The 23,795-nt window shown below is 48.5% G+C and overlaps 1 protein-coding gene across 31 annotated transcripts in view; it reads left to right on the forward strand.

Annotated features, from left to right (window-relative positions):
- Window positions 1-1,308: 1,308 nt before the first annotated feature.
- CADPS (calcium dependent secretion activator) overlaps window positions 1,309-23,795 on the forward strand; it is a 210,941-nt gene continuing 188,454 nt past the window's right edge. For 18 of the 31 annotated variants that reach the window (XM_048315787.1, XM_048315790.1, XM_048315795.1 and 15 more), the window contains exon 1: window positions 1,309-1,778. In XM_048315787.1, coding sequence (XP_048171744.1) covers window positions 1,398-1,778 — 381 coding nt within the window. In that variant the 5' untranslated portion in view covers window positions 1,309-1,397. The remainder of the gene's footprint in view (window positions 1,779-23,795) is intronic. The other 13 variants (XM_048315801.1, XM_048315803.1, XM_048315805.1 and 10 more) reach the window with 1 other exon arrangement.

The following is a 23,795-nucleotide window of genomic DNA, read 5'->3' on the forward strand; positions in this document are numbered from 1 at the left end:
CACCATGGCAAGGTGATGTGCAGAATGCCACAGCTCTAGCAGATAAGGCTGATGGAAATGGAGAAAGCCACTTTTTGCATTCTATGCCAATTTTTCAGCCACTTCTGATGGCTTTTGGAAATGCAGAACCCAGAAGTTTTTCCAGACTCATTTGGCTACACAGAGCTTTTAACTAGAAGTAGGAAAGAAGCTCAGAAAGCCCAGCTGCTGTGAAAACACTGGAACACATCACGAGAAGCAGTACCTGTCTCCTCTCCTGCAAGCTATTCTCACAGCTCCATCACCATGAGTCCATGTTTATCTATTCTCCCTAAATACTTATTAACATCAATTAACAGGTGACAGCTATTTTGACATTTAGAAAAGAAGCACTGCTAATTGAGTAGAAAAAACCAAACCTCGAAAACACCCACCGACCACAAGTACACACATACACATAAATTAAGTCTCAATCAGATCTGAAAATCGCCAAAAGTTAAACCATTGAGCACACATGATGTCTTCACTGACTCATCTCTCACAGCAGCTCCTGAAGTCCTCAGCTTGCCCCAGGTAATCTTCAAAGCAGAATACCACGATATTGTTACACGTGTAATAATTAGTGACTCGGGAAAAATATTTATCAGCAGCATCACTTTTCGATTAAGACTTTTAGCTGCACTGAGGGGCAAGAAGATCTGCTTGGTGGAAAACAAATGCTATGAGCCTCAGGCCTGAGGGGATTCGCGTGGTCCAGACTGCTGTGGGGACACAGTAATGCCCGTGTGGGGCTGTGGCGCACCAGGGGCGTAGCAGGGACATTGATGTCCGTGGGGACATTGAAGACACAGCAGGGTCTGTGTGTGGCTGCGGAGGTTCGGAGGTACAGTGGTTCCTGTGGGTACACCACGGGCACAGCAGTGCCAGTGTGGGGCTGGGGGGAAACCGCGGGCACACTGGCCCGTCACCCCACACCGGCCCTTCACCACACACCGGCCCGTCACCCACACACCGGCCCGTCACCCCACACACCGGCCCGTCACCCACACACCGGCCCTTCACCCCACACCGGCCCGTCACCCCACACCGGCCCGTCACCCCACACCGGCCCGTCACCCACACACCGGCCCGTCACCCACACACCGGCCCGTCACCCCACAGCGCCCAGACCCCGCCGCCACGGGGCCGACGGGCCCCCACTGCGCATGCGCGGGTCGCGCTCGGCGCTCGCTCGGCTCGCCCCGCGCGTGCAGCACCGCGGCCAGCGCCCGCGCGCACGGGGCGGGGCGGCGCGGGGGCGCGCGCGGGGATCGGCGGCGCGCGGAGCCGGAGCCGGGCACGGACAGAGCCGCGCCGAGCGCAGCGCAGCTGAGCGCAGCCCAGAGCTCGCCCGGCCGAGCCCAGCCGCCGCCGCCGCGATGTTGGACCCGTCGTCCAGCGAGGAGGAGTCGGAGGAGCTGGTGGAGGAGGAAAGCGGTAAGGAGCCGCTGGCGCCGGCCGCGGCGCGGCTCTCTCCTAGCCGCCCCGGCGAGGGCCCGGGCGGCGGCGGCGGCGGCGTTGCCGGCGGCGGTGGGAGCGCCGGGGGGCTGCAGCCCGGCGGCCGCGGCAGCAGCGCGGCGCGGCCCGCCAGCCCCAGCCCCTCGGTGGCCAGCGAGAAGGAGAAGGATGAGCTGGAGCGGCTGCAGCGGGAGGAGGAGGAGAGGAAGAAGAAGCTGCAGCTCTACGTCTTCGTCATGCGCTGCATCGCCTACCCCTTCAACGCCAAGCAGCCCACCGACATGGCCCGCCGGCAGCAGAAGGTACCGGCCGTGCACTGCCCTGCCCTGTCCTACCCGGCTCTGCCCTGCCGCCCAGGCCTTGCCTCTCCATCACCCACCTCTGGCAGGTGGGCCTGCCCCTGCCATCCGCCCATTTGCCTGCCCCCTTCTTACCTACCCGCTGTTGACCTACCCCTTTGCACGCTCCTCTAGATACTCCTCTGCCTGCATCCTTGCCCAGTCCTTGCCTCTTCTGCTGCTCCCCAGGCCTGCAGCTCCCCGGGCACCCCAAGGGCACTCCCAGCATAGGGCACCTTGGGCCCACGTGGTGCAGTGTGCTGGCAGCTGCCCTGTCCCGGGGCCCGGGGAAGCCCCCTGACCCCTTGTCACCCTCCGTGCTGCTCCCCGGCGTGGTCTTCCACACAGAGCCAGCGCAGTGACTTATATCGTTGCTTCTAGTTACGCAACATCGGGATCGGGAAGTTTGAGATGTTGGCCATCTAAAGGTTGTCGAAAGGAGAGAAATGGGTCATATTGCTGGAAAACACCAGGCACGTGCTGTTGCCTCCTGCAAAGGGACTCCACAACTCCGTGTTTACTGCAAAGTTTGCTTAACTGGGAGTGCTGGCACTGACTTGGGGAGTTGCCGAGTCTCATTTCAACTTCTTGCAAGTGTTTATGTGTGGCAAGCTCCTCAAGACTGGCTTCCCAGCAAAATGCATCAGCAGAGGTTTGCGATGAAGTCTCTGCCACAGTCCTGGCTCTTCCTCCCCAGGTGTGTCCCCATGGCAGAGCCATGTGCTGCTCCAGGCAGAGGCTGGACAGGAGCACTTCACCTGGGCTTCCCATCTCCAGGAGCTGTCTTGAAGCTTGTTTCTCCTCTGAGGCACAAGCTTGTGGGCCAGGGCAGAAATTAAGTTTCTCCTGGATCTGGACACAGGATCTTTCAGTCAAATGCAGCCAACTTTTTCCCTGTGGCAGCCAGAGTTAGGTCTGTGATGTAATGTAGCTCTCTGAAACAGCTGGCCTATTTTTTGTCACCATTTTCAGTTGAGTTTCTTAGACTGCAGTTTTAGCCTTGATACTGTTCTGTGTTTACAAATGACCTTTACAATTCAGGCAGACTCCTGGATGTATTGATGCAAACAGCGTTCAGTTCTGCTACACCACAGGACTATTATTAGTCATTGCAACATACGGAGGTAGGAAAGTGTATCTGTAATGTATCATGTAGTTTAAAGGCAATATAGGACAATCTGGTGTTGCTGGAAGGTTGAATGATCTGCTTTTGTTTGCTGAGCAAAGTACATAACTGAAATTATAGCCAGGTTTGGAGTTTCTTTTATCTGTTCTTTTTGCCTACAATCCTTTCCAATAGATTATGAATTTCCAAAGTAGTTTTGGCTTTTGTTTCCTGTGCAACTTCTTTGTGTTAGAGAAAGATGATGAAATTTACGTTACTGTTAGTTTCGCTGAAATAAAACCAAGTAAATCCTGCAACTGTTTCTCACATGAAAGTGATCTGAAACTGACAAGTGGTTTATCCAAAGGAGCATGCAGCATCTTAGCGGTCCAGAGGAGAGTGACTGGGAAGGACAGTTTATAGTCCCTGAAATCAAAATAGTGCACTGTGAAAGGACAAGAGAGAAGAGGAAAAGGTGGGGAATAAAGTGCAGGTGAAACAAAGAAATGAGGAGTAATGAGAAAAATTACAAACTGGCAGCAATACTCAAGGGTATGTGGAAGTTACACAGGATCTTGGAAGGAAATAATCCATTCTCTGTGAAATGAAGAACATAGGGAAACATGTCTGGCTTATTAATGTAGCTAAAATAGGTGTGTCTTGGGGGCTGATCATCTCCCCTCAAACTTAGCAGTGAAGTGGAATTGGGAAAGCTAAATTTAACATGATAACACATGTCAAACACCCTTTTAAAGGTGAATTAATTATGGTTTTTTGTCTTCTCTATATCCCTGTATTCAGTTGTCATGCTGGGAATAGATCCTTGCCCTTTTTTCTTAGTCATGACTCCTGTTGAAGTCAATTAAAGAACTGCCAGAGCCTGGAGTTTGTTGATGAACTTTGTGTGCTCCTCTGCTTTGCTTTCCTCACACATTCCTCTGGGAAAGTGCACCCTTCCTTTTCTGGCTGGAGGGGGACCAGAGGGTGAAGGTGTGGGACTTGATCCCTCTTGAGCACTGAGCTTCAGTTGCAGTATATTGGTTGGATCTTCAGTAATGATGAAACTATCAGGTGCTCAAGACTCACCAGAGTAGAACAAATGCATTTTGCTTTTTAGCGGAAAGGTGAGAGAAGACTGGGTTTTGGTCCTGCTCTAATGGAGGCTGTTGGGTCAGTTTGCTGGTCAGCAGAGGAGGGATAAACTGCTTCCTTTCCCATGTGCTATTTGCCTCTCCACCTTTACAGTTTGTTGTTTACCAGGGAATTGTTTCGTTCTTGAAGAAATGGGGAGCAGAAGACCACCAAGCATTGTCATTTGCAGCCTCCAGACTGGTGTGCAGGACCACGCTCCCTCCTTTCCCAATGGTGCTGGACAGAGAGGCTGCAGAGGGGGCTGCTTGATCCACTGCATGTGTTGGCCCCTGGAGATGCCAGGGCCTGAACCTGCCCATCTGCCCACTCCAGTCACTGCCCATGGACAGGGCATCTGGGAGCCCCACTGGAGCTCTGCCCAGGTGAGGGGACCTGGCTTCACACCAGGCTGCTCAGAGCCCACACCCACGTCAAGGAGGTGCCACCGCAGAAGTGTCTGGGCAGAACTGTGCAGCAGTGAGTGCTGGGGACCTGTCCCCAGCCCTGCTCAGCAAGTTCTGCCCAGTGCTGGAAGGCGAAGGATGAGGTTTGGCTTCGCCTGGCTCATAGTTCTCCCCTTGTAGCACAGAAGATGCTGCCACCAGAAGCACAGCCTAGGCAGGTGACCATGGCTTTGCAGGTGAGGCAGTGACGCTGTTGCCCTGTGGAGTGGTTTCCTGGCTGGGTTACCTGATAAGAGCCAGCCCATCCCCACCACAGCTGGAGGACCACAGCTGAAATGGGCTGTATTGCAGTCAGCCCCTGCCAGGCTCCCAGAGCCCAGGCAGCTTCTATAGCTTCACCTTCTTTGCAATTTTCTCAGATAAGAAAGCATTGATTTTTTTTGTGGCTGCAGCACTGAAATTCTTGCCTAGGCTGTAGATCCTTGTGGTACCTCTCCTGAGGTGTGTAATCCTCCCCCCTTGATCCTGCAGTGCTGCTGTGTCAGAGCTGGCTGGTGCCCGGAGACCCAGGGGCCACGTGTTCTGGTGCTGGGAATGCACTGGCACAGCGGGCACTGGTTGTGAGCCACACACCTGTGTGTAGTGCTCAGGAGCTGGAAAATGCAGCCTGGTGTTCTGCAGCACTCATGAACCACCTTGGAATAAAGGGAACTATGTAGTTAAGGTGCTGTTGCACCACAAAGGTAATTACCTGCTGTTTGATAAATTAGAATGTATATGAGAGCAAAGAGAGCAGCGGAAAAGTGTAAATGGATGGTGTAGCTGGGTATTTATTGCATGTGAAGCACGACAGCACTGCTTGTTTACACCAGCAGCAAACTGTTTCAGATTTCCAGATGAATTTAAGCAGGCGCCACTCAGAACTGGTATTTTTCTTATCCTGACACCCCAGAAATTTCAGCAATAGAGGAAAAACTGTTTTTTAGATCAGCATGTTCAAGTCTACACCTCTGCTTTGGGTTTATTTTGATGTTTATGGGGTAAGGCTCCACTTGAGTAACTACACATCTGTGACATCTACCTGTAAGTTCTTCTATTTACATCTCACTAGCAGTATTTCCTAAGGGAAAAAAGGCTTATTAGATACCTGCCTGTGCTGTCTTACTTCCCACTTAGGTTTCTTTTTTAAGCCACCACTGAATTCCAGGCACATTTGAGACGCAGACAGTGGTCTGCAAGATACTTATCCCTGTAAAGCTTGGTGAAATAGGGAGATTTTGTTTTTATCTTCTACCCCAGGTGGGAGAAGGGTGCAGTGTGTGGGCAGCCCTTACTAGACACTGGGGAATCTGAGCAAGAGACCTACTGAATGTGGAGGAAAAACTCCCATCAGAACTTAAAATATTGCTGGACATTGAAGGCTCCAGCCTCATGATGCAGCTCAGCAGGAAAGTGGCTTTGCCAGCTCCATGGCTCTCAGAACAACGTGTTTTATTACTGCAGATGGCACTGAGCTTGGTAATTGCTTGCCCAGGATGTGTGTGGTCTTTTCTCTAGCTCATGCTGATTTGTTGGAAGTAGAGTTGAGACAACCAGCTGTGCTTGGTGCCTCTTCCCACTTGATCCCAACTGTCTGAAGCCTTTGGGAAGAGAGCTCAGCTGGCAGCCTAGGAATGCTGGACAAGCATCCTTGGGTGTGGGTTGTACCTCTTGCTAAATACCTCCACAGCACGGCAGTCAAAAGGCACAGCCCAGCCCTGGAATTGGTGTTTGCTCCTTCAAAACAGCATAAACTGAAAACACTTGTTGGGAAAGGGGCAGCAGAAAGAACTTGTTAGGAGATAAAATGTGGAGAGCACATTAGGTCAGATATCGCTGCAGTCGTGGTTGCCATTGCCTGTTTTCCTTTCTGCAGAGCAAGGGAGTAGGCAGGCAGGAGAGTAAATCAGTTCCCAGTGGGATAAATGTGGGATGAAAAAAGTTCCAGATTTGTTGCAGATTACCAGGGCTACTCCTGGGAGAAGTGGCGCATGATTTGGGTCCCTGTGTAAGCCTGTGGGATGACGTCAAGTGCATTAGCAAAATTCTCAGTCAAATTCAGCAAAGCGCTTAAGCTTGTGCTTTGCTGAATGGTGACTGATTTAAGCACAGTGCTTAATGCAGAACAGGTGTGAGGGGTCAGAAACTGTTAAATTGGTTACGACGCATCTTAAAATACTGAATTTCTGCCATTTCAGCAGGTACACAGATGCTACAACATTTAGGAACATAGTAAAGCTAGTGCAGCCTTCCAAATAGTCGCATACTTCTTTCTTATCATGGGTTGGATTGTTACTTCTGCCATATTTACACAAGTTCTCTCATAAAACCACCAACACATTGTTCTTCTGGGACAGACCCTGTCTCAGCTGGTGTTGGAACTTGTTTTAGGAGCTTTCTGCTGGAGGAATTTGTTTTTGTGGTCAGATTCCGCTCTGCTGGTCCCAAGAAACCCTTGGAGATTTTTGGTTTTCTCAGCTCTGCAGGGCAGGAGAGGTAAAGATGATGCTCTGCTTGTTTTCTGTCTGTTCCTCAGTTGCTGTCTAGTGCTGTTTAAGAGGTAGATGCAAGGTCCAGGCAGCTCTCAAGCATGAGCTGGACCTTATGCTCTGCTCTGTAGTTGCATCAAAGCTTGCAGGATAATTATTAGTGCTATACCTATACAAACCTGGAAGAGTAGTTAGGGGTTGGCTTCACCACTTAGATGGCTCAGTGTGGGCACAGGCCATTGCCACCATCAAATGAGAGTTCTGTGTGTGGCTGGGCTCTTGGCTGGGTCTGTCCCTAGCTCTGTGCCAACCCTGAAGTGAAGGTGAGCCTGCTTGCGGAGCATCACCATGGGGAGGATGCTGTGCTGCTTAGCAGTGTGGAGTGCAGAATGTGATTACTGTGCTTAAATTGTCTGGAATCTGCAGAAAATGGTTGTTTTCAGTTAAAACACATCATTTATTTTGCCAGTGTCTTATCTTAATTTAATTCCAGGAGATATTAAATATTTGTCATACTTTGGCTATTTATATACTTGCAACTTATTGGATTGTGAAGCAGGTAATTAAATAGGCTGTGAGCTTGGTCTTTGGCTGTTGTAAAACTTTGCAGTTCCTGATCCATAGCCTGACATTTCAGTTATTGTGGGTGGCACCTCTTGGGCCAGAGATGTTACGAACTCAGAGTGGAGAGGACTTATCAGATCATGCAGCTCCAAGCCTTGCTAAAGCCCATCGTTTCCAAAAGGTGTAATTTATGGCCTTGCTTTGCGTAGTCTAGACACTCTCCTCGAAGCACTTTGCCTCTTGCACAACTTGTAATTCCTTCTGCTGAATGGTGCGTCACTTGTTCTCCATGTACCTAAGTGGAAAGTGGTCGGCAAGTAATTTCCCTATGCAAATTTTTCTTAGCTGGAGAAATATTTAATTTGTTTTTAGCTTATTTAGCAGTAGCAGCCCAGCCATCACAACTCTGCTACAAGCAGTGTATGTATAAAAACCCCAGAGCTACTGCCAGTGGTGTAGTCCAGGGTGGTACAAGGTAAACATCCTGTTTCTATTTCATTATGTAAACTTGATCAGTATGTTAAGACCAATCAATACAGTATGACCAATAAAGCTGTTGCTTGGATGGTGTCGATGTGAATCCAGCTAGTGGCTTCAGCAGTGCAAGGGTTTCACCCACAAAGTGATCTCTAGAAATCATATGTTTTAGTGTGTCTTTGAGAATTAAGACTAATTAAAACAGTAGAGTTCCCTTAAAACAGCAGACAAGGTGAGCAGCTGTTGGTGAGCAGCTCCTCTCCATTTGTCACCCAGGAGGGTGGGTGGGATTTGATGGATGGCCCCTCAAAGGTCTTCCCTTCCTGGAAATAGAACAGGGTGAGGTCCAAGGGAAAGTGCCACCTCACTGCCCAGCTCTTTTAGAGTGTGGTGCAGGCATGGCAGGACAATCAGAATTGTCTCCTCACCTTGGACGCTCTGTATGCAGGTGGCACCACCGACTCCCAGTGGGTCAGAATTGGTCCACCCTTCTTGAAGGGCATGCTCCAAGGTCCAGCAATAGGGTCCAGCTGCTTCTTCATGAGGGTAGGAAAGGGGAGATGAAAGAGATGGAAGGTTCCTGGAGAGTTCCACTTTGTCGTTGCCTTGTAGGTACTGACAAGAATACGCAAAGCATCCTAACCTGGCACTTGCTTAGGAAGAAGTTATTTGTGGGTACAGGATATTTGGGTTGCTTCAGCTGGGTTTTCCTCTGAATTGCATGGGCTTTGTTCTTAAAACTGGACATAAAGTGCAGTCACTGAGTGTTGGATGTTAACCTTTTGAAATTGTTTGAAAAGGTGCTTTTAGTGATAATATCTGGTATTGTTTGTCTGTGATTCAGGCTGATAAAGTCAGACATTTCCTAGAATTTAAACACCTGAGTCAAAGTGTCATGCAAATATTTATTCAGCTTGGGGTAAGTGATGCTGTGTTTGTAGTTGTCATACTTCAAAACCTGTCTGTCTACTTCACAGTAAGGTTGGGCGCTTGGACTTTTAGTGGTGTCAGGTATATAGTGACCCTCATGGGCGTCTCTCCATACCCAAGTGTTAATATTTAATGAAGAAACTTAATGAAATTTAGATTTAGTCATGTTTTTCCTGGCCAGAAGGGTGGATTTTTTTAATGACAGTGCTGTGGTGTCTCTCTTTGGGGACTGGCAATGCTATGTGCAGATCTCAAAAGAACCCCATTGAATTTGGTAAGACTTTGGGCTGATGCCACAATGCCTTTGTGCAATACCCTGGCAAACAGGGCTGATGGTCCAGCAGTGGCCTTTTGTGATCTCGTGTGCTAAATTAGGGTGACATTCGGACAAGGGCAGGGTGCTTTTTGACTTTCTAAAAGGAAGAGTCTTCAAATCTAGCTTTGTCTGTAGACCCCTCTGCAGACCACGTCCTGCTCCCTTTTGGGGTGGGATTTAGATCCACACCTGATGATTTAGGATTAGCATTTATGAACTGGATCTGGTCCTCTACAAGCATGGAGCAGAGTGATCCTGTCCCTGCAAGTCTATCGCTCGCTGTATGTCTTTAGCCAGGTGAAGAATCTTGGGGGGAAAAAATTCAATAAACTTTTTGGCAGTGGAAAAGAAGTACTTGTTTTGGAGTTGTCATTGCCTGATGCACTTCTGCAGGAGAGAGAGGCCTGGTATCCAGAGCAGCTGCAGTACTGTGGCATGCACAGGCTCAGTTCAATCCCTTGGAGCAGGGATAAAAGGGAGTAGTTTGGCTCCCGACTGCCTGTCTGGCAGAGGGGAGAACAGTAATAGGGAGGAAAGACTGTTTTCCAGGCACACACTTTGAGGAGCTACTGATTGAAGAAGCTATTTGTTAAGAATTGTCTTGTTGAAACAGTCTCACAGGTTGCCTTGTAAAAAGCAGTGTCTGCTCTAGCATTTGAATTTGATTTCTAGCATTTGAATTTGATCCTGAGAACCCACTGAGCAGGAGAGGATGGCACTGGGAGTTTGCAGATTCTGTAAGTTTGTAGCAACCACTGATGTCTGTTGTTGCAGTGTGTGTTTTCAATGGATGAGGTGTGTGGGGCTTGCTGACTCCTGTAGGATGCCATTCTCCCTTTCCTGGGGAATTTGTGAAGTTACCGAGGCAGACGATGCTAAGTTGGCATTGCCCTGGGGTGCAGAAGGCTTCAATCCTGTTGAAAGATTTTAGCACTTAAAGCACCCCAACATGTGGCCACAACCCACAAGTTTTCCCCCACCTCCACATCACAGGGGAGCAGCCCCATGCTTTCCTTGGAGTCCCTCAGAGAGGGGCAGTGATTTGCCTTTGTTGGTAGGGATGTGGGTGTGTGCATGAGGGTCATTTCAGAGCCTGGAGTGTCACAGCCAACATACAGCCTCTGGTTGAGATCAGAGAGGACAAGGTGCCTGGCTGGTGGCATCCTGGTGCGATAAAGGGACTTGGCTGTTAGAGGGAAGATAGACCGGTGCTCCTAAATACAGCTCTGTGCTCACTGATGTTGGTTCTACAAGAAGGCACCCACCCATCTGATTTCCAGCTGGTGCTTTGCTTAGAACTCTTATCCCAAGGAGTGATTTGGGGGATCCCTGTCCAGACAGTTGGCTAAATTAATGTAAATACTGCAAAGACACTTTAGGAAGAAATTTCTGGGCTTGCTCTGACCAGCCTTGACATGTGGCTGGTACAAGTGGCTGTGGAGGGGAGAAGCTGCTCCATGAGCAGCCAGCCAGATGCAACATATATTCCACTCTGCACTCCCTTCAGGTGTCTGATGGATGTGGGCTGGGAAGGAAGGAGCATTCAGGTATTATGTTTTAGGCCCAGAAAATACTGGATGGTTTGGGAACAATTAGGTGCAGCCATCCAGAAGTTCTGTCAGACTGCTGCTGATGCTGCCAGGGGCTGTAGTTTTTGCAAGGAGGTGGTTTCACTTTGCCTGATGTGCTTTTGCAGGCGGTCAGCTCCTCCCACACCTCAGCAGCAGAAAACTTAGGCAGCTGGAAGGTGATGTGGGTATCACATAAGCAGAACATCAAGCAAAAGGCAATTTTCTTCTAAGATGCCAAATACCTTTTCCTAATTCAGCAAGAGGGCACAAATGCTTTGCATGTTGCACGTGATGAGTTTGCTTTTATTGTCTCCATCCCTAGACTTCCCTCCTTCCTAGCAGACTGCTCTCATTCTTCTTGCAACCAGAGATGACAGACTAGTCCCTGCCTCGAAAGAAAGCTAATGAGGTGATGCAGCAGGAGCTAGCTGCCTTGCTACCTGCATGGTGACAGTGCAAGGAGGAAGGAAGGCCACAGACAGCACTTCTTCAGCCACGGGCGAGGCTGTGTAAGCTGAGAGCGGTGCACACTGGAAAAACCAGCACTATGCCGCCCACCCCGGCTCTGCAGACCATCATCTGCCAGTGAGACCTCTAGGCAGAAGCCATCTGCTGCTGTTATCTGGGGACGTTCTGAGCTGCACGGGGTTGGTTTTTGGTGCATAGCCAAGAGCTAGCTGGAGTTAGGACTGCAGAAACTTAGTGTGTTCTCAGTCATTCACGAGGGCAGAGCAGCTCCCAAACATGAATCAATGCTGATGCTGTGCTGTGGGAAAGAACAGGGAGCTGGGAAGGGCACCAGACCTGGCTGAGGGAGTTTGGAGTTGGGAAGTTTCAGCTTTGCTCCTTCCCTTTATCAGGTGTTTGGTGCTTCAGTCTGCAAACTTTCCTCCTCTGGAAGGGTACCTGTGAAGAAGCTGGGGCAGGGAGGAGGGATTGCTGACAGTTCTCAGGTTGTGGCTATGTTTTCCTTTTCCATCTCCCATTTGCTCTGCATCAGGTATGCCCAGGGCTATGCAGGGATGGTGGAGAATAATACTCGTCTAGCCTCTAGCTGTCTCAAGAGAGAGCTGGTGTCCTCAAAAGAATTGAGTTGATCATTAAGTGGTGGATTATATTGGCCAAGGCTCTGCCTGGTAGGATTTCTGCTTGTTTATGGGCTCCTGGACTTCAGTGGTACCTTCTACTCTGAAATATGTTGGCTGTAATTCTGCAAAGACCCTACCACTGCCTTCAGCTGTGGTCTCGTGGGTTTTATCTACTCCAAGGGCTACTTCTTTCCCAGAATCTCTCATGACTGTGCTGGTTTGGACAAGTTTGGAGGAAAATATCCTCTGATAGAAGGCAGGTTACAACCACCCCTCCCCCACCAGGTTTGGGGGAAAAAAATATTTCCTCGGAGGAAAGTGAAAGAGATAAAAAACCTATTTATTTAACAAACACACAGGAAAAGAATAATAATGCTGAATAATAAAACCTCTCGCTGTGGAGAGAAAACCTGGGAAGATTTTAGAGTCCTTCTGTAGGTGTGGTCTCTCTCCTCCTCCTTGCAGCTGGGTGGGTGTGGGCCCACCTCTGGGGCCTTGGTGGAGAATTCTCCCTGTGTGTTCTGATGTTGAAACAGTCCAGAAGAGAAGAAGGGAAAAACCGAAGACCCAGGAAAACAAAGTTCAATTCTCCATCTCCCTCTGGAGAAAAGGAGCTGAAAGCTGGCTGAAAAGCAAGAAGGGTGCTTCCTCTGCTCTTGCTACCACAGCAGGAGAACGCAGAGGAGCGTGTATCTGTGTCCTTGAAAAACTGTTTTGAAAAGTTCGCTTGGTTTTTTTCTCCCCCCCTCTTGGGCTCAGTTTAAAGGCACAGAAAGGCACAGGATTGATTTTCTGGGCATAGAGCAGTGATAGGGGATACACATCATAAAGTCACCCCAAGACAATGACACATTGCTGCACGGCCTGAGCCACATGCCCATCAAGGAGAGCGGCAGTTGGTGCACTTGTTCCAGCCTAACTGGTGTAGGGAGGGAAGGCTGGGCAGGGAATGGCATCAGTGAGCCTGTTTGTTAAACAGGGAGCTTGCTGCTTGTACCAGCTACTTCGAGCCTGCATGGCTGAGCCATGGGCATCCCCTTGAGGGTTACACAAACCCAGGAAGGGGGTTATGAGCAGAGCAGAGTGGTGGAGCATGCCTGGGTAGGGAACAGAAGCAATGTGTCATGGCATGATGGAGGATGGGGGAAGTGAATTTGACACCTGAATTACACTTTTAAATTTCTGATTTTGCTTGTTTTTAAGTGCTGTTACAAGTGCATGTGCTTGTTCAAAGGTTATGAACTGAGCAGGACGGGGTGTCCATGGGCGTTGTTGGATTTCTCCATCAATTGTGAAAGCCACTGAAGTGCCTGGACTCCAGTGCCATACATGTTGCTGGCTGATATAAAATGGATGTTTCCTCCTAAGGCTGCATTGCATCCCTGCTGCTGAACTTTTATTTGGAGTTCCTCAAACTATGACCTCTGAAGCCTCTGTAGCAAAGCTCCTGCTTGGTACATATTTCATGCAGCAGGATGTGAGTGATAGAAATTCTTCCTGTAATTTTGTCTCTCTGTACACTCCCTTCTCTCAGCTTCTGTAGCACACCAAAATATTCCGTTCTGCATAGAAGTCACCCAAAAGTGAATCAGATCCTGCTGAGCAGGACAGTCTTCCCACCACCTATTTATAGTGCATGCAATTACCCTCCGTGCATCTCGGAATTCTAATTGCCTTTTTATTGCTGTTTAGTAGTGTGTTAAAGGTTTTTGAATGCTCATGCCTTGTTTTCTCATTAGCTCTATTTATTGCTCCTTTGGCTCCCTTCCTCAACCTCATCAAATTTAGTATCTTCATGCCTCCAGGGCCTTGGGCAGCTCTGCCACTTCTGACTTCTCCCGTGTCCTCGCTTGTGTTGCTGCTCCAGATGCTTTGTGTTCCCCAGTCTCAGTCTGATGTGTTCTTGGGATCTGTCTCCTGGAAGGGGCTCTGTGCCTGCTCTGATACCCTGCCAGTGATCTCTTTTCTGGGCAGGGTGGCTCAGGGAAGGTGCTTCAGTGTCTCTAAGGCATCTGCCTTGCATCAGATGGGGCTGTTTAGTGTAGTGAGGCTGCCCAGGCAGTTAGGGGCAAGCACATGATTTCCAAATGGGGAGCAATGGTCAAGAGTCTGGGGAGCAGCTGGTAATAGGGACTGGGAGTTGGTAAGCCAGGCGGGAGGCAGGTGCTGTGGCCTGGAGTCCTCTGCATGGATTTGTTTTGCCAGGGTGGCCCCAGAGCCGCTGTGTCACCAGTGGTCCCCTTGTGACATGGCCCTTCTCTAAAGCCACAGTCTCTTGGGCTGGGAGCACATACAGCTGGTGTCACTGGGATTGCTTTTTTTAGAGCTTCGTGTGTATCCTGTACCAGTTTTCACTTGATGGGCTTGTAGAGCGCCTGGCACCCTGGTGGGTCATTGAGGACAAGCAGTAGCCTGTGTTTGTCTCATATAGTTTCTTGAGTGCAAAGTCCTTTACAGTGTTGTTTGCTTTATGTCTTAGCTTTGTTGTGTGGCATTTCCATTGCTCAGATTAATTTAATCATCCCCCAAGGTGCTTGCTTGTTCATGGTTGTCCAGGACTTTATTGCCCTCCTCTTGTGTATTGAAGTGCCCACACAAATCTGAATCATCAGTAAATGTTATCATGGTGTTTGATGTTTGTTCTTCCAAGTCCGTGATACATACAATGAATGAAACTGGTCTTAATACCCATCTTGCCTCCCCTTTCAGCACTTCTTACGTTCCAACATGCTTATTTGCTGTGTATAGCCCTGCCACTCAGTCCTACTAGCATTCATAGTGACCAGAGGAATTAATGTTTATGTAAAATTGTATCAAAAGCCTTCTCATCCTATAGGTAATTTATGGCCAGAGCTTTCCATCAACCGCTTTAGCACGTCTGCTAAGCACAGTGTCAGCTCAGGGAGGGCTGAGCTCAGTAGCCTGCAGTGCTCTGCAGGTTGGGGCTGAGGATGGGTGAATGCTCTGTGCTGCTGGCCAGCATCCAGCATCCCTGCCTGCAGCTGGCCTCTGCCTCTGACATGGTGACACTTATGACTTGCATGGGTTGTGCAGTGTTACTCTAGGCTGGCATCCTCATCTGTGGGTTCTGGCTGAGTGTGAGAGCTCATTAGTCAACAAGAAAGTTACTGAAATGAAACAGCCTGGAGCTCCTTGGTCTCAGCGGTAGTTTGCTGTTTCAGGTTCCTTGTGAAAGGTGAAAGCAATGGCAGAGCTTTGCAGTTTGGGCACTGGCTGGGGGCTTGAGTTTGGGCCAGGTTACAGGCTCAGCTCTCTGCTCACTTCTTCACAAACTCACACAATAATCCAGATCTTTCTCAAGCTGTCGTCAATAAGAAGGTGATGAAAATATTACTCCTTCCTCCATAGAGCACTGGAAGACAGTGAGAGCTTATGAGATGCTGAGTTAATTGCTTAGTGCAGGATGCAGGTCTGGGGAAGCACTGGGGACCTGGTGAGACTAGCTGTGCTGTAGCTCAGACACACACAGACACTGAGCACCAGGGGCTGCCCCTTCTGTGACTTGCTGTGTCCTCCAAGCAGCTTCTACAGCTGCTCCTTCTTAAAATAAGACAGTTAATAGTCTTGCATAATCCATGCTTACAAGTTGTACACATCTGATGATAGAAGGAGCTGACATTTAATTTACACACATGGGGCTTCATATAGATCTTAACAGCTCTGTGCACAACAGCCATGCACCCTTTCCTGCTGTTTGTGTTTGGACAGGTGGATTGCAGGCTGCCTGCTGTTTCCATAGGCAGGGCAGTGCCTGGCTTGCCTGCAGCCTGCTCCTCTGACGTTTCCTGAGCTTGTCACAGGTGCTGCCCTCCTTCAGGAGGGAGAATTGCTCCATAATGCAGAAGCAGAACAGGAAAATCTTCATCCTTATTGCTCTCAAAACCCAACTGCTGTATGAAAGGAAGGGAGCCTGGAGTCCTGAGCCTACTTTTGCATTGCTGGGAGTCTGTGAAGTGAGGCTCTGCTCCAGATGGGCTCTCTCGGGATGCAAATGCATGTTCTCTGGCTGCCCTTGCTTGGGGCACTCTTGGTGCAAACCACGGCCTCCAGATGTTTGTGCTCTGGTGATGGCTCAGGCTTCAGGGACATCCAAACTGTGACTAACAGGAGGTGGGCATTTTAACCCGTATAGCAGCTCAGCTGACCTCTGTTAAAGCCCACACGGACAGGAGAAGAGTAAGACCTCTGATTCTTTCCTTTCAGCCAAAGGCAGAAGAGCCAGTGGCCAGCCAGAAGCAGCTGCCTTGGTGTTTGGTTGCTGCAGGTTTGGGAGGGAGTTACAGCTGCTCCAGTAGTGTGGCAAATCATCTCCATTTATCTTGTGGTGTTATGCCTCAATGATGTCAGATGATCTCTTTACATAGCATATATATTCAGACTAAGCAAATCACAGTAGTTTTCCTATTAAAATTTAATGATGAAAGATGACACTTGTAAGTGATTTCTTTTTTTCTTTAGCCAGTTGTTTCATTTGCTGTATAACCCTCATGTTAATGGTATTAATCTTTCCTTGCTGTGACTCAGGAGAACAGATGTGCCTTTTGAATTTGTTTCTTTTTACCTAGACAGAATCTTCGTGGTAGTTTGTTGGTTTTTTGGTTTTTTTTACAGCTCTGATTGCTTGCTTTGCAATGCTGTGACCTATATTCAAGGTAAAACTTGTGATAAATACTTGTTTTGGGGAGAGAGGAACAACTATGTTTTTGAGAAGATTAAGGCCTGTCAGGCAGCAATCCTCATTTCAATTAGACATCAAAATGCAAATCATCCAGACTTCAAAGTATGTCAAGGTGAAAGTAGAAAGGACTTTAATATATTCTGTGATTAAGTTGAAATCCTTGAGCACTTTAATTGTTCCTGGTTAGGTACACTGTCTACTGGGGGTAAGTCACAGTTGTGCAAGGAAACCCTTCAAAGATTTGGGGGCTGGAGGAGGGATTTGTTCACCTGGATGCTTGGGAGACCTTGCTGGCTTTGCAAGGGTGAATGACAGAGCTTGGGCAGTGAGAAGACTGAAGTGTTTTTTTAAATTTCTGCTTGAAGAGATTAGCTACGGTTTTATGAAATGCAAATGAAATTTCTACTCTTCATTCTCTTTTTTTGTATCTCCTTCTGACTTCTCAAGCAAACATTAACAAAAATTTGGGGGTGAAAATCAGAAAAAAACCTGACTTGTCCCTGTTGAAACCACGGGTACAAGGTTGTAGCTGTTTATGTAACGAATCTCACAGTGTTCAAAAAATGTCCTTGGTGTTGTCTTGTGCAATTTTCCAGAGGTGTTTATGGAGTCACAGCACTACTTTGCACCAGAAACTGTAGCCATACACTGTAATTGTACACTGCGCACCTCTTTGTACCCAGTTTGGATGATTGCACTTTGTAGATATGACACAGAAGCTTAATGAAAAAACAGCAAAAATATGAATTATACATCTATCTTGTTTAAAAAACATTTAATTATGTTAGCATGTAGACTTTGCACTAGAAAAAATTCTGTAGATAGAGAAACTCTCTAAATGTTTGTGTTCTTGAGAGGTGGACCTTACGTGAAGAGCATTTGCAGCCACCTTACATCACCAAACTCTCTAAATGTTTGTGTTCTTGAGAGGTGGACCTTACGTGAAGAGCATTTGCAGCCACCTTACATCACCCCCTTCCCAAGGGAGCCAAGCAGCTAGTGAGTTCCCCATGGCTGGCAGATCTCCCTGGACCCTGTGGGGCTGGGGCTCTTTTTGCAAGCCAGATCTGGACATTGCTCTTGGGAGTTGCTGGACCTTCCCACCCATCAAAGGTGGGAAGGGCTACAAACAGGAAGGCAGAGGCAAAGAAACAACCTCCTGCATCATGCAGGCTACTGCTGAATCACTGTTTATGCCTTCTCTGTACCTGCTGACCACATGATATGTGGAAATAGGGTACCTCTATTTTTAGTTCTTACCTTGTGCATTTATGCACATGCATGCTGAAATTATACTTTCTGTGATAGGAGCAGTTTCTTGCCTACGCAGGGAAAGTATTTCAGAGTTGTGGCACAGTAATGATTCCTGATTTCTTCCCTTCCTAAAATCATCTGCACGAGGAGAGTGTGGGGAAGAACTGCTTGCTCTATGTAGTAGTACGGGATGGCCCGAGTGCCTTGGAGTTGCCGCTCCAGTTGATGCCATCCAGCCATGGTCCTGCCCCATTGCCTTTCTGACAGCAGAATTGCACCTGCCAAATTTTATTCCATACTCTGCTGGCTTCGTTTACCCTCTCCTTTAGAGCTTATTTGGTACCTAAATATGATTTATCAACTACTGCAGCAGGACCATGTTGTTTTGGTTTGTTGCTGTCAGTTTTTAATCATCTGTGATTTATTTTGCCCATGTTGATGCTAGTGGAGCAATATCGAGCTCTGTCAGCAGAGAAGGTCCCAAGATGAAACCAGCATATTTGTGTTGGCAGGATTTGTGTGTTGGCTGTTACCTCCTGCTGCATTAATTGTGCTGTGAAAACAGGCACCACTTTTGAGGTGATTTAGGTATAGATTACCTATATCAGCTGGGATGTTGAGGTGAGGCAAAGCAGTGACTGGTCGATACCAAAAACCGACTGTTTTCATTGGGGACAAGATCTGGTTTATTTTGTTACTGCTGCAGGAAGCCAGTGGTTGCTGGTGGAACATTCCAGTGAAAACAAAGCTTTCTCATTCCTGTGTGTTGGGATTGACAATGGCATTTTGGGAAGAGAAGAAATAAAAAGTGCTCTACTTTTAAATGGCTCTGTCATTCATGTGGCAGCAGCTTTGTGACACTGTCTGTCCCCAGCTGCTCTGACTTCAGAAGCTGAGATTCCCCAGAGCTGATGAGATTATTTGACTCAGTGATATTCTTTAGAAGATGCGTTATTCCCTCCCTGGTATCCTCCTGGTGCACAGGGTGTTGGTCCCTGCCACCAGAAAGCTGGGAGTGGGTACTGCTGCTACTCAAATGAGTAAATTTGTGCATACAGTGACAGCAAACTCGTCTGAGTGCTGTGTTCCATGTAAAGAAGTGTGTCAAAAGGCTTGTCAGGATTCCACCTTAAAATCCTGTGTCCAAAACCTTAATGCTGTACTTGGTACCCATGAGGTTCTTCCAACTGCCCTCTTTGATTTGCTCTCAGGAGAAGGTGGCAGGGGAAGTGCTGCTGCTCTTGAATACTGGGTGAAGTTTGGCATCAGCTGGGGTGGGAATCGTGCCTTTGACCTGAAGGTCTCTGTAGCTTTGGTTTCTGGAAAGTCTGGATGCTAAACTGCCATGTCCCAGCAGGTCTCATGTCTTAAACCACTTGCAGCAGACCCTGTAGCAGCCTTGATTTCCTTAGCTAGCTTATTCAGAGTCTCCATATCCAGAAATTAGTGTTTCCTCCAAATCCAGATCCATTTCTTAAATAACCATTGTCTTGGTTTGAAAGACAGGTGTCTGCCAAGGAAGGCAGGAGTCTCCCTTGAAATGAAAAAAAAAATGCAACCCCCTTCCCTCTGAATTATTATAATTTTGAAATTAAGGGGCTTTCAAGCAAAGATATGAGGAACAGGAATAACAGTTCTTTACTATTATATATCTCTATGTGTATAACCAGTCAAACAAACAGCAATAACTCTGGCAGTAACAGCGAACAATCACAAACCCAGTCCCAGCCTTCTCGGCTGCCGGGCCCTTTCCCCTCGGGTGCAGTTCCGCTCGCAGCCGGCAGGGGCGCTGGCGGCTCCCGGTGAGCAGGGCAGGTGCGATGGTTCCCCCGCGGCTGCAGGGGGCGCTCCGGGGCGAGCTCGGGGAGCACGCGGCACTGGCGGCCTGGGATCCCGGGAAGGGATGGGACAAAGGCTCCACAAACCCCTGGGCAGCCGATCCCGGTGTCCGGCCGGACCCTCGGGAACAGCAGGCTGGAACGGCAGGGACGAGCACAAATCCCGGGTGGCAGACGAGATGTATCAAACTCCGGAGCTGCAGTGGAACCCCCGGAGGTCTGGGCAGGCAGGGTGTGCGGGGCTACAGAGCAGCGAAGGCTCGAAGCAGCGACAGGGGCAGGGTGGCCGCAGCCTGGCTCCCAGCGGGGCAGGGAAAGGCGGGCTTGGGAATCCCAGGGTTTCTCTGATAGAAGGAAGGCAGCCGAAAAAGCAGAAGCCTGCAGTGCTGACAAATTCCTTTCAGCCTCTCTCTCCATCCAAATGCTGGGAACTAACAGCCCATAAGCTCAGGTGAAAGAGAGTAGTCAGTTGGACCCCTCCCCCTGTGGCCAAGTCATTTGTTTTTCGACCAGTAATTTGTCCCCCTGGCAACATGTATGGGGAAAATTATTTAAGAGAAAAAGAAAACAGAAGGAGAACTCCTAAAACCCCAACAACCATTTGCTGTGCTGACAGAGTTTGGTCTGGGCAGTGAGAATGACTTAGTGATTCTGGTACTCTGGCCCAGTGATGCCTGATGTCTTTTGGCTCCTTTGCTGCCCTTCATCATTACAGAGCCTTGGCACCCACACCCTGGAGAGTGTGGTGTCCTTGTGAAACCCTTGCTGGTCCAGTTTCTGTCCTTGTTTCAGGGATATCAGGAATGAAGCAGTTGCTTGCATCACTGCAGAGTAATTTTCTGACTCTGGAGCCACGCATAGAGCTGCAGCGTGTTCATTCCTCCCTGCACACACAGCCCCAGCTTTTCCTGGTGTGAAAAGCCTGTTGAATTGTTTTAAAATGTCATAGCAGGAAAGAGCTTTATTTCTCATACTCCATCATTTATGTCAGCCCAACTTGTGAGCTGTTTGCCACAAGCACATGCACAGGTGTAAATACATTGGCTTTACATCGACCTGTTTTCTACGTGCTTGCGGCTGCCCTGGGGAGGAGCATCACCAGCCAGTGCTGGAAAACTCCTGTGGCAAAAGAGGGAAGAAAGGGAATAGGAGAGCCGAGGAGGGGTGGGAGGAAGGTGCTCATCTTGAAGCAGAAAGACCATTTGCTTCTGCTTCACCTCCCTACAAGAGACAAGGAGGGCCTTTGGACTGTGCAAGGACACTTCCCCCAGGAGGTGGGAATAAGGTAGAGCAAGGCCTACTCAAGAGTAGCTGTTTAGAAACAGATCCACGGTACCTCTTGGTTTTGTGGGGAGAAATCCTGAAGGTTTGGGCACTTAATGCCCTTTTTCTCTGGACCTCAGACTGAAAGGCAAATATTTTTTCCCCAAAGATGTTTAAAGCTAAGCCTCACAAGGCTGAAATGGTGTGCAAGGAGCCACAGCTCTCCCCGAGGCTTCAATTTTCAGGATTATTCAGAGATTTGCAAATCAGAAAGGTGCTGAAACCAGTTGCCTTGAGCTTCAGTGGAAAAGCATTTGATGGTATGTGGCATCTTGCAGATTAGTTCCTAGGCACCATCCCCTGTTGGTGGTACTTTTCCATCACTGATGCTGTCCGTGGCCAGAGCTCTCTGCTTGGCTTATAACCACACTCTTATTTAAGGCACAGAGAAACCAAGGCAAGGGGAAGAGAGACTGAGCACAACCTGTGCAGAGAAGGTGCTCCCAAGTCAGTGCTGGCTGCCAGCTCTTTCTCCAGTGTGCCCAGGGAGATGCCAGTGACTGTGCCAGGGATGCTCCAGTGCTCAGTGTGGTGTACAGGATGTCTCGTCAGACACCTGAGCAGACAGTTTGGAGGTCAATACCTCGTTAGAGCATAGCCATGTGCCTGCCTTGCCTCTCTGCTCTCTAATTGCTGCCTCAGTGCTTCCTATCTTCATCCAGTAAGCAAGCTGCCAGGTAGTTAAGTACTCCTCTGGTCTGAGTGCTGTATTATAGTCCATTCTGTCAATACTAATTATTTTATAGAAATATGAAGTACCTCTTCCCCTTTCCTTCAAGAACATTGAGATGCAATGTGGGCTTTAATGATATCATTCTCCCTTCTGTCCACTATGAGCAGGAAAATATCTCCCATTTTCAAAGGGCACTTAGGGCTATCTGTTGGAGAGCCATGAGTACTCTGCTTTTGGGGTCTGTTCCTGTGCCTTTCCAAAAAAAGCTCTTTCCTTGTCCTGGTACCTTTGGTGCTGTGTATTTATAACTAATCAATTGCAACCCAAGATCAGAGCGATGATTATAATTCGTCCTGATGAATCCAGGCAATCCTTCCTTACATTGTTCCCTTCCTGGGTGAGATTTCTTCTTGCTTTTCACTCTTTGATAAATAGCTGCAAAAGACTGTGTAACTTAAGCAGCAGTTTTAGGCGGGCATCTACTGAGAGTGCACACAGTAGAAAGTAAAGATAGAACATAAGGAAAATTCCCCCTTTCAGGCATGAATATTGTCAGCTCTTGGCATTCAGTTGTTTCTCTGTGTAGTTGCACTGAACCAGACAATCAAGGTGGGCAACCACTGGTGATGGCTCTTTGCAGGGGGATTTATAATTTTGAATGTGTTTTTATTGCTCTGGAATAAATACCGGATAAACCCACATTCATTCATAATTAAAGAAAAGTGAATTTAAATGTGCCGCATGTGTTTTGAGCTTCAGGTGTGTTTGTAGTGACTAATGTTTTGGGGCTGTGCTCTGGTTCTCTTTGCCTCACTGGAGGTTTTGCTGTTAGCTTTTATCATCAGTGGCATTGCACAGAGCAGGATGAATTCCCAGGTGAGCATGTGCTGTTTGTCATGCAGAGATGCAACAGGAGAGCAGGGAAGAGCTCGCTGCCTGGCTGTGGGAAAGGCCCTGCCACCAGGATGCTCCAGACCTGATCCTGATGCTTTGTGTACCTACAACTTCCTGCAGAAGCCTCAAAAATGAGATATGGGTGTGCCTGAGGATGCTGGTGTGATTTTAACAGAGGTGGGGAGGGTTTGTTGACAGAAGGATGGATGGCAGAGTCCTGTTCCCCAGTGGGGTGTGGAGGGTGAGAAGTATTTTAGCCCTTCACTAAATGGCACCTTCTGCTTGGCACGTGCCTTTGTGTTGCTCAACACAGCTGCAGGTGCACGTCCTGGTGCTCAAATCAGGGCTTCATCTGTTGTCAGCTGGGTACAACGGGCAAAAGGAGGATGGCTGGATGCAAGGGTTGATGGTATTCCTCTGTCTTCCCAGGGGATTCATAGAGCAGACCATACTTAATTAGACTTGCTTCCAGTGAAGAACGTGAAACCTTATCAAGTGCGAAGAAACACTGACAGCCCCACAAGTAAATGTCCTGGGTTGCAGTGTATTCTATTACCATCCTCATGAGCTGTTGAAATCAGGTGGGGCAGTGTTTCCTTGCCTCCTCCCCCCAGACTATCTTTCTGTTAATGGCCCATCAATGCCACGCTGTATGACTCAGAGATAACTCCCTCCGGACTATCTTCTGTTAATGAGCCTAATCAACACTTGGCCTCATGACTCATTACCCCATTGTGAGATGCTCCACCCAGAAGGAGGAACCAAGCATCCCATCGTGGATACAATCTGAGATGCTGAACGCCAGAGACAACCCTTTCCACTGGATTTCCAGAGGACAGGGGCTACACAGCCACCACTGGACCTTCTGAGGAAGCGCAGACCGTTTTTCTACAGGATCACCACTTCAGAGGGCTGCAGCCTCCATTCTACCGGACTGCTACCACCACCCTGCCTACCAGGGTGTCAGGTTGTATCTTGACTCTGTCAGTTTGAACCAGTGTTTTCTTTTATTTTTTTCCTTTTCTTTAATTTCCCTATTAAATTGTTATTCTGACTTGGTGCCTCCCACTGGTTTGTTTTCAAACTAGTACAGTAAAGAAGCAGACACACAGACGTAAACTGAACAGAGATCACAACCTCTGCCTGATGTCTTGCATTCTATCTACAGAAGACTGTGAACTTTGGG

This window comes from Corvus hawaiiensis, chromosome 11 (assembly GCF_020740725.1).
Source record: "Corvus hawaiiensis isolate bCorHaw1 chromosome 11, bCorHaw1.pri.cur, whole genome shotgun sequence".
NCBI classification, from domain to species: Eukaryota; Metazoa; Chordata; class Aves; order Passeriformes; family Corvidae; genus Corvus; species Corvus hawaiiensis.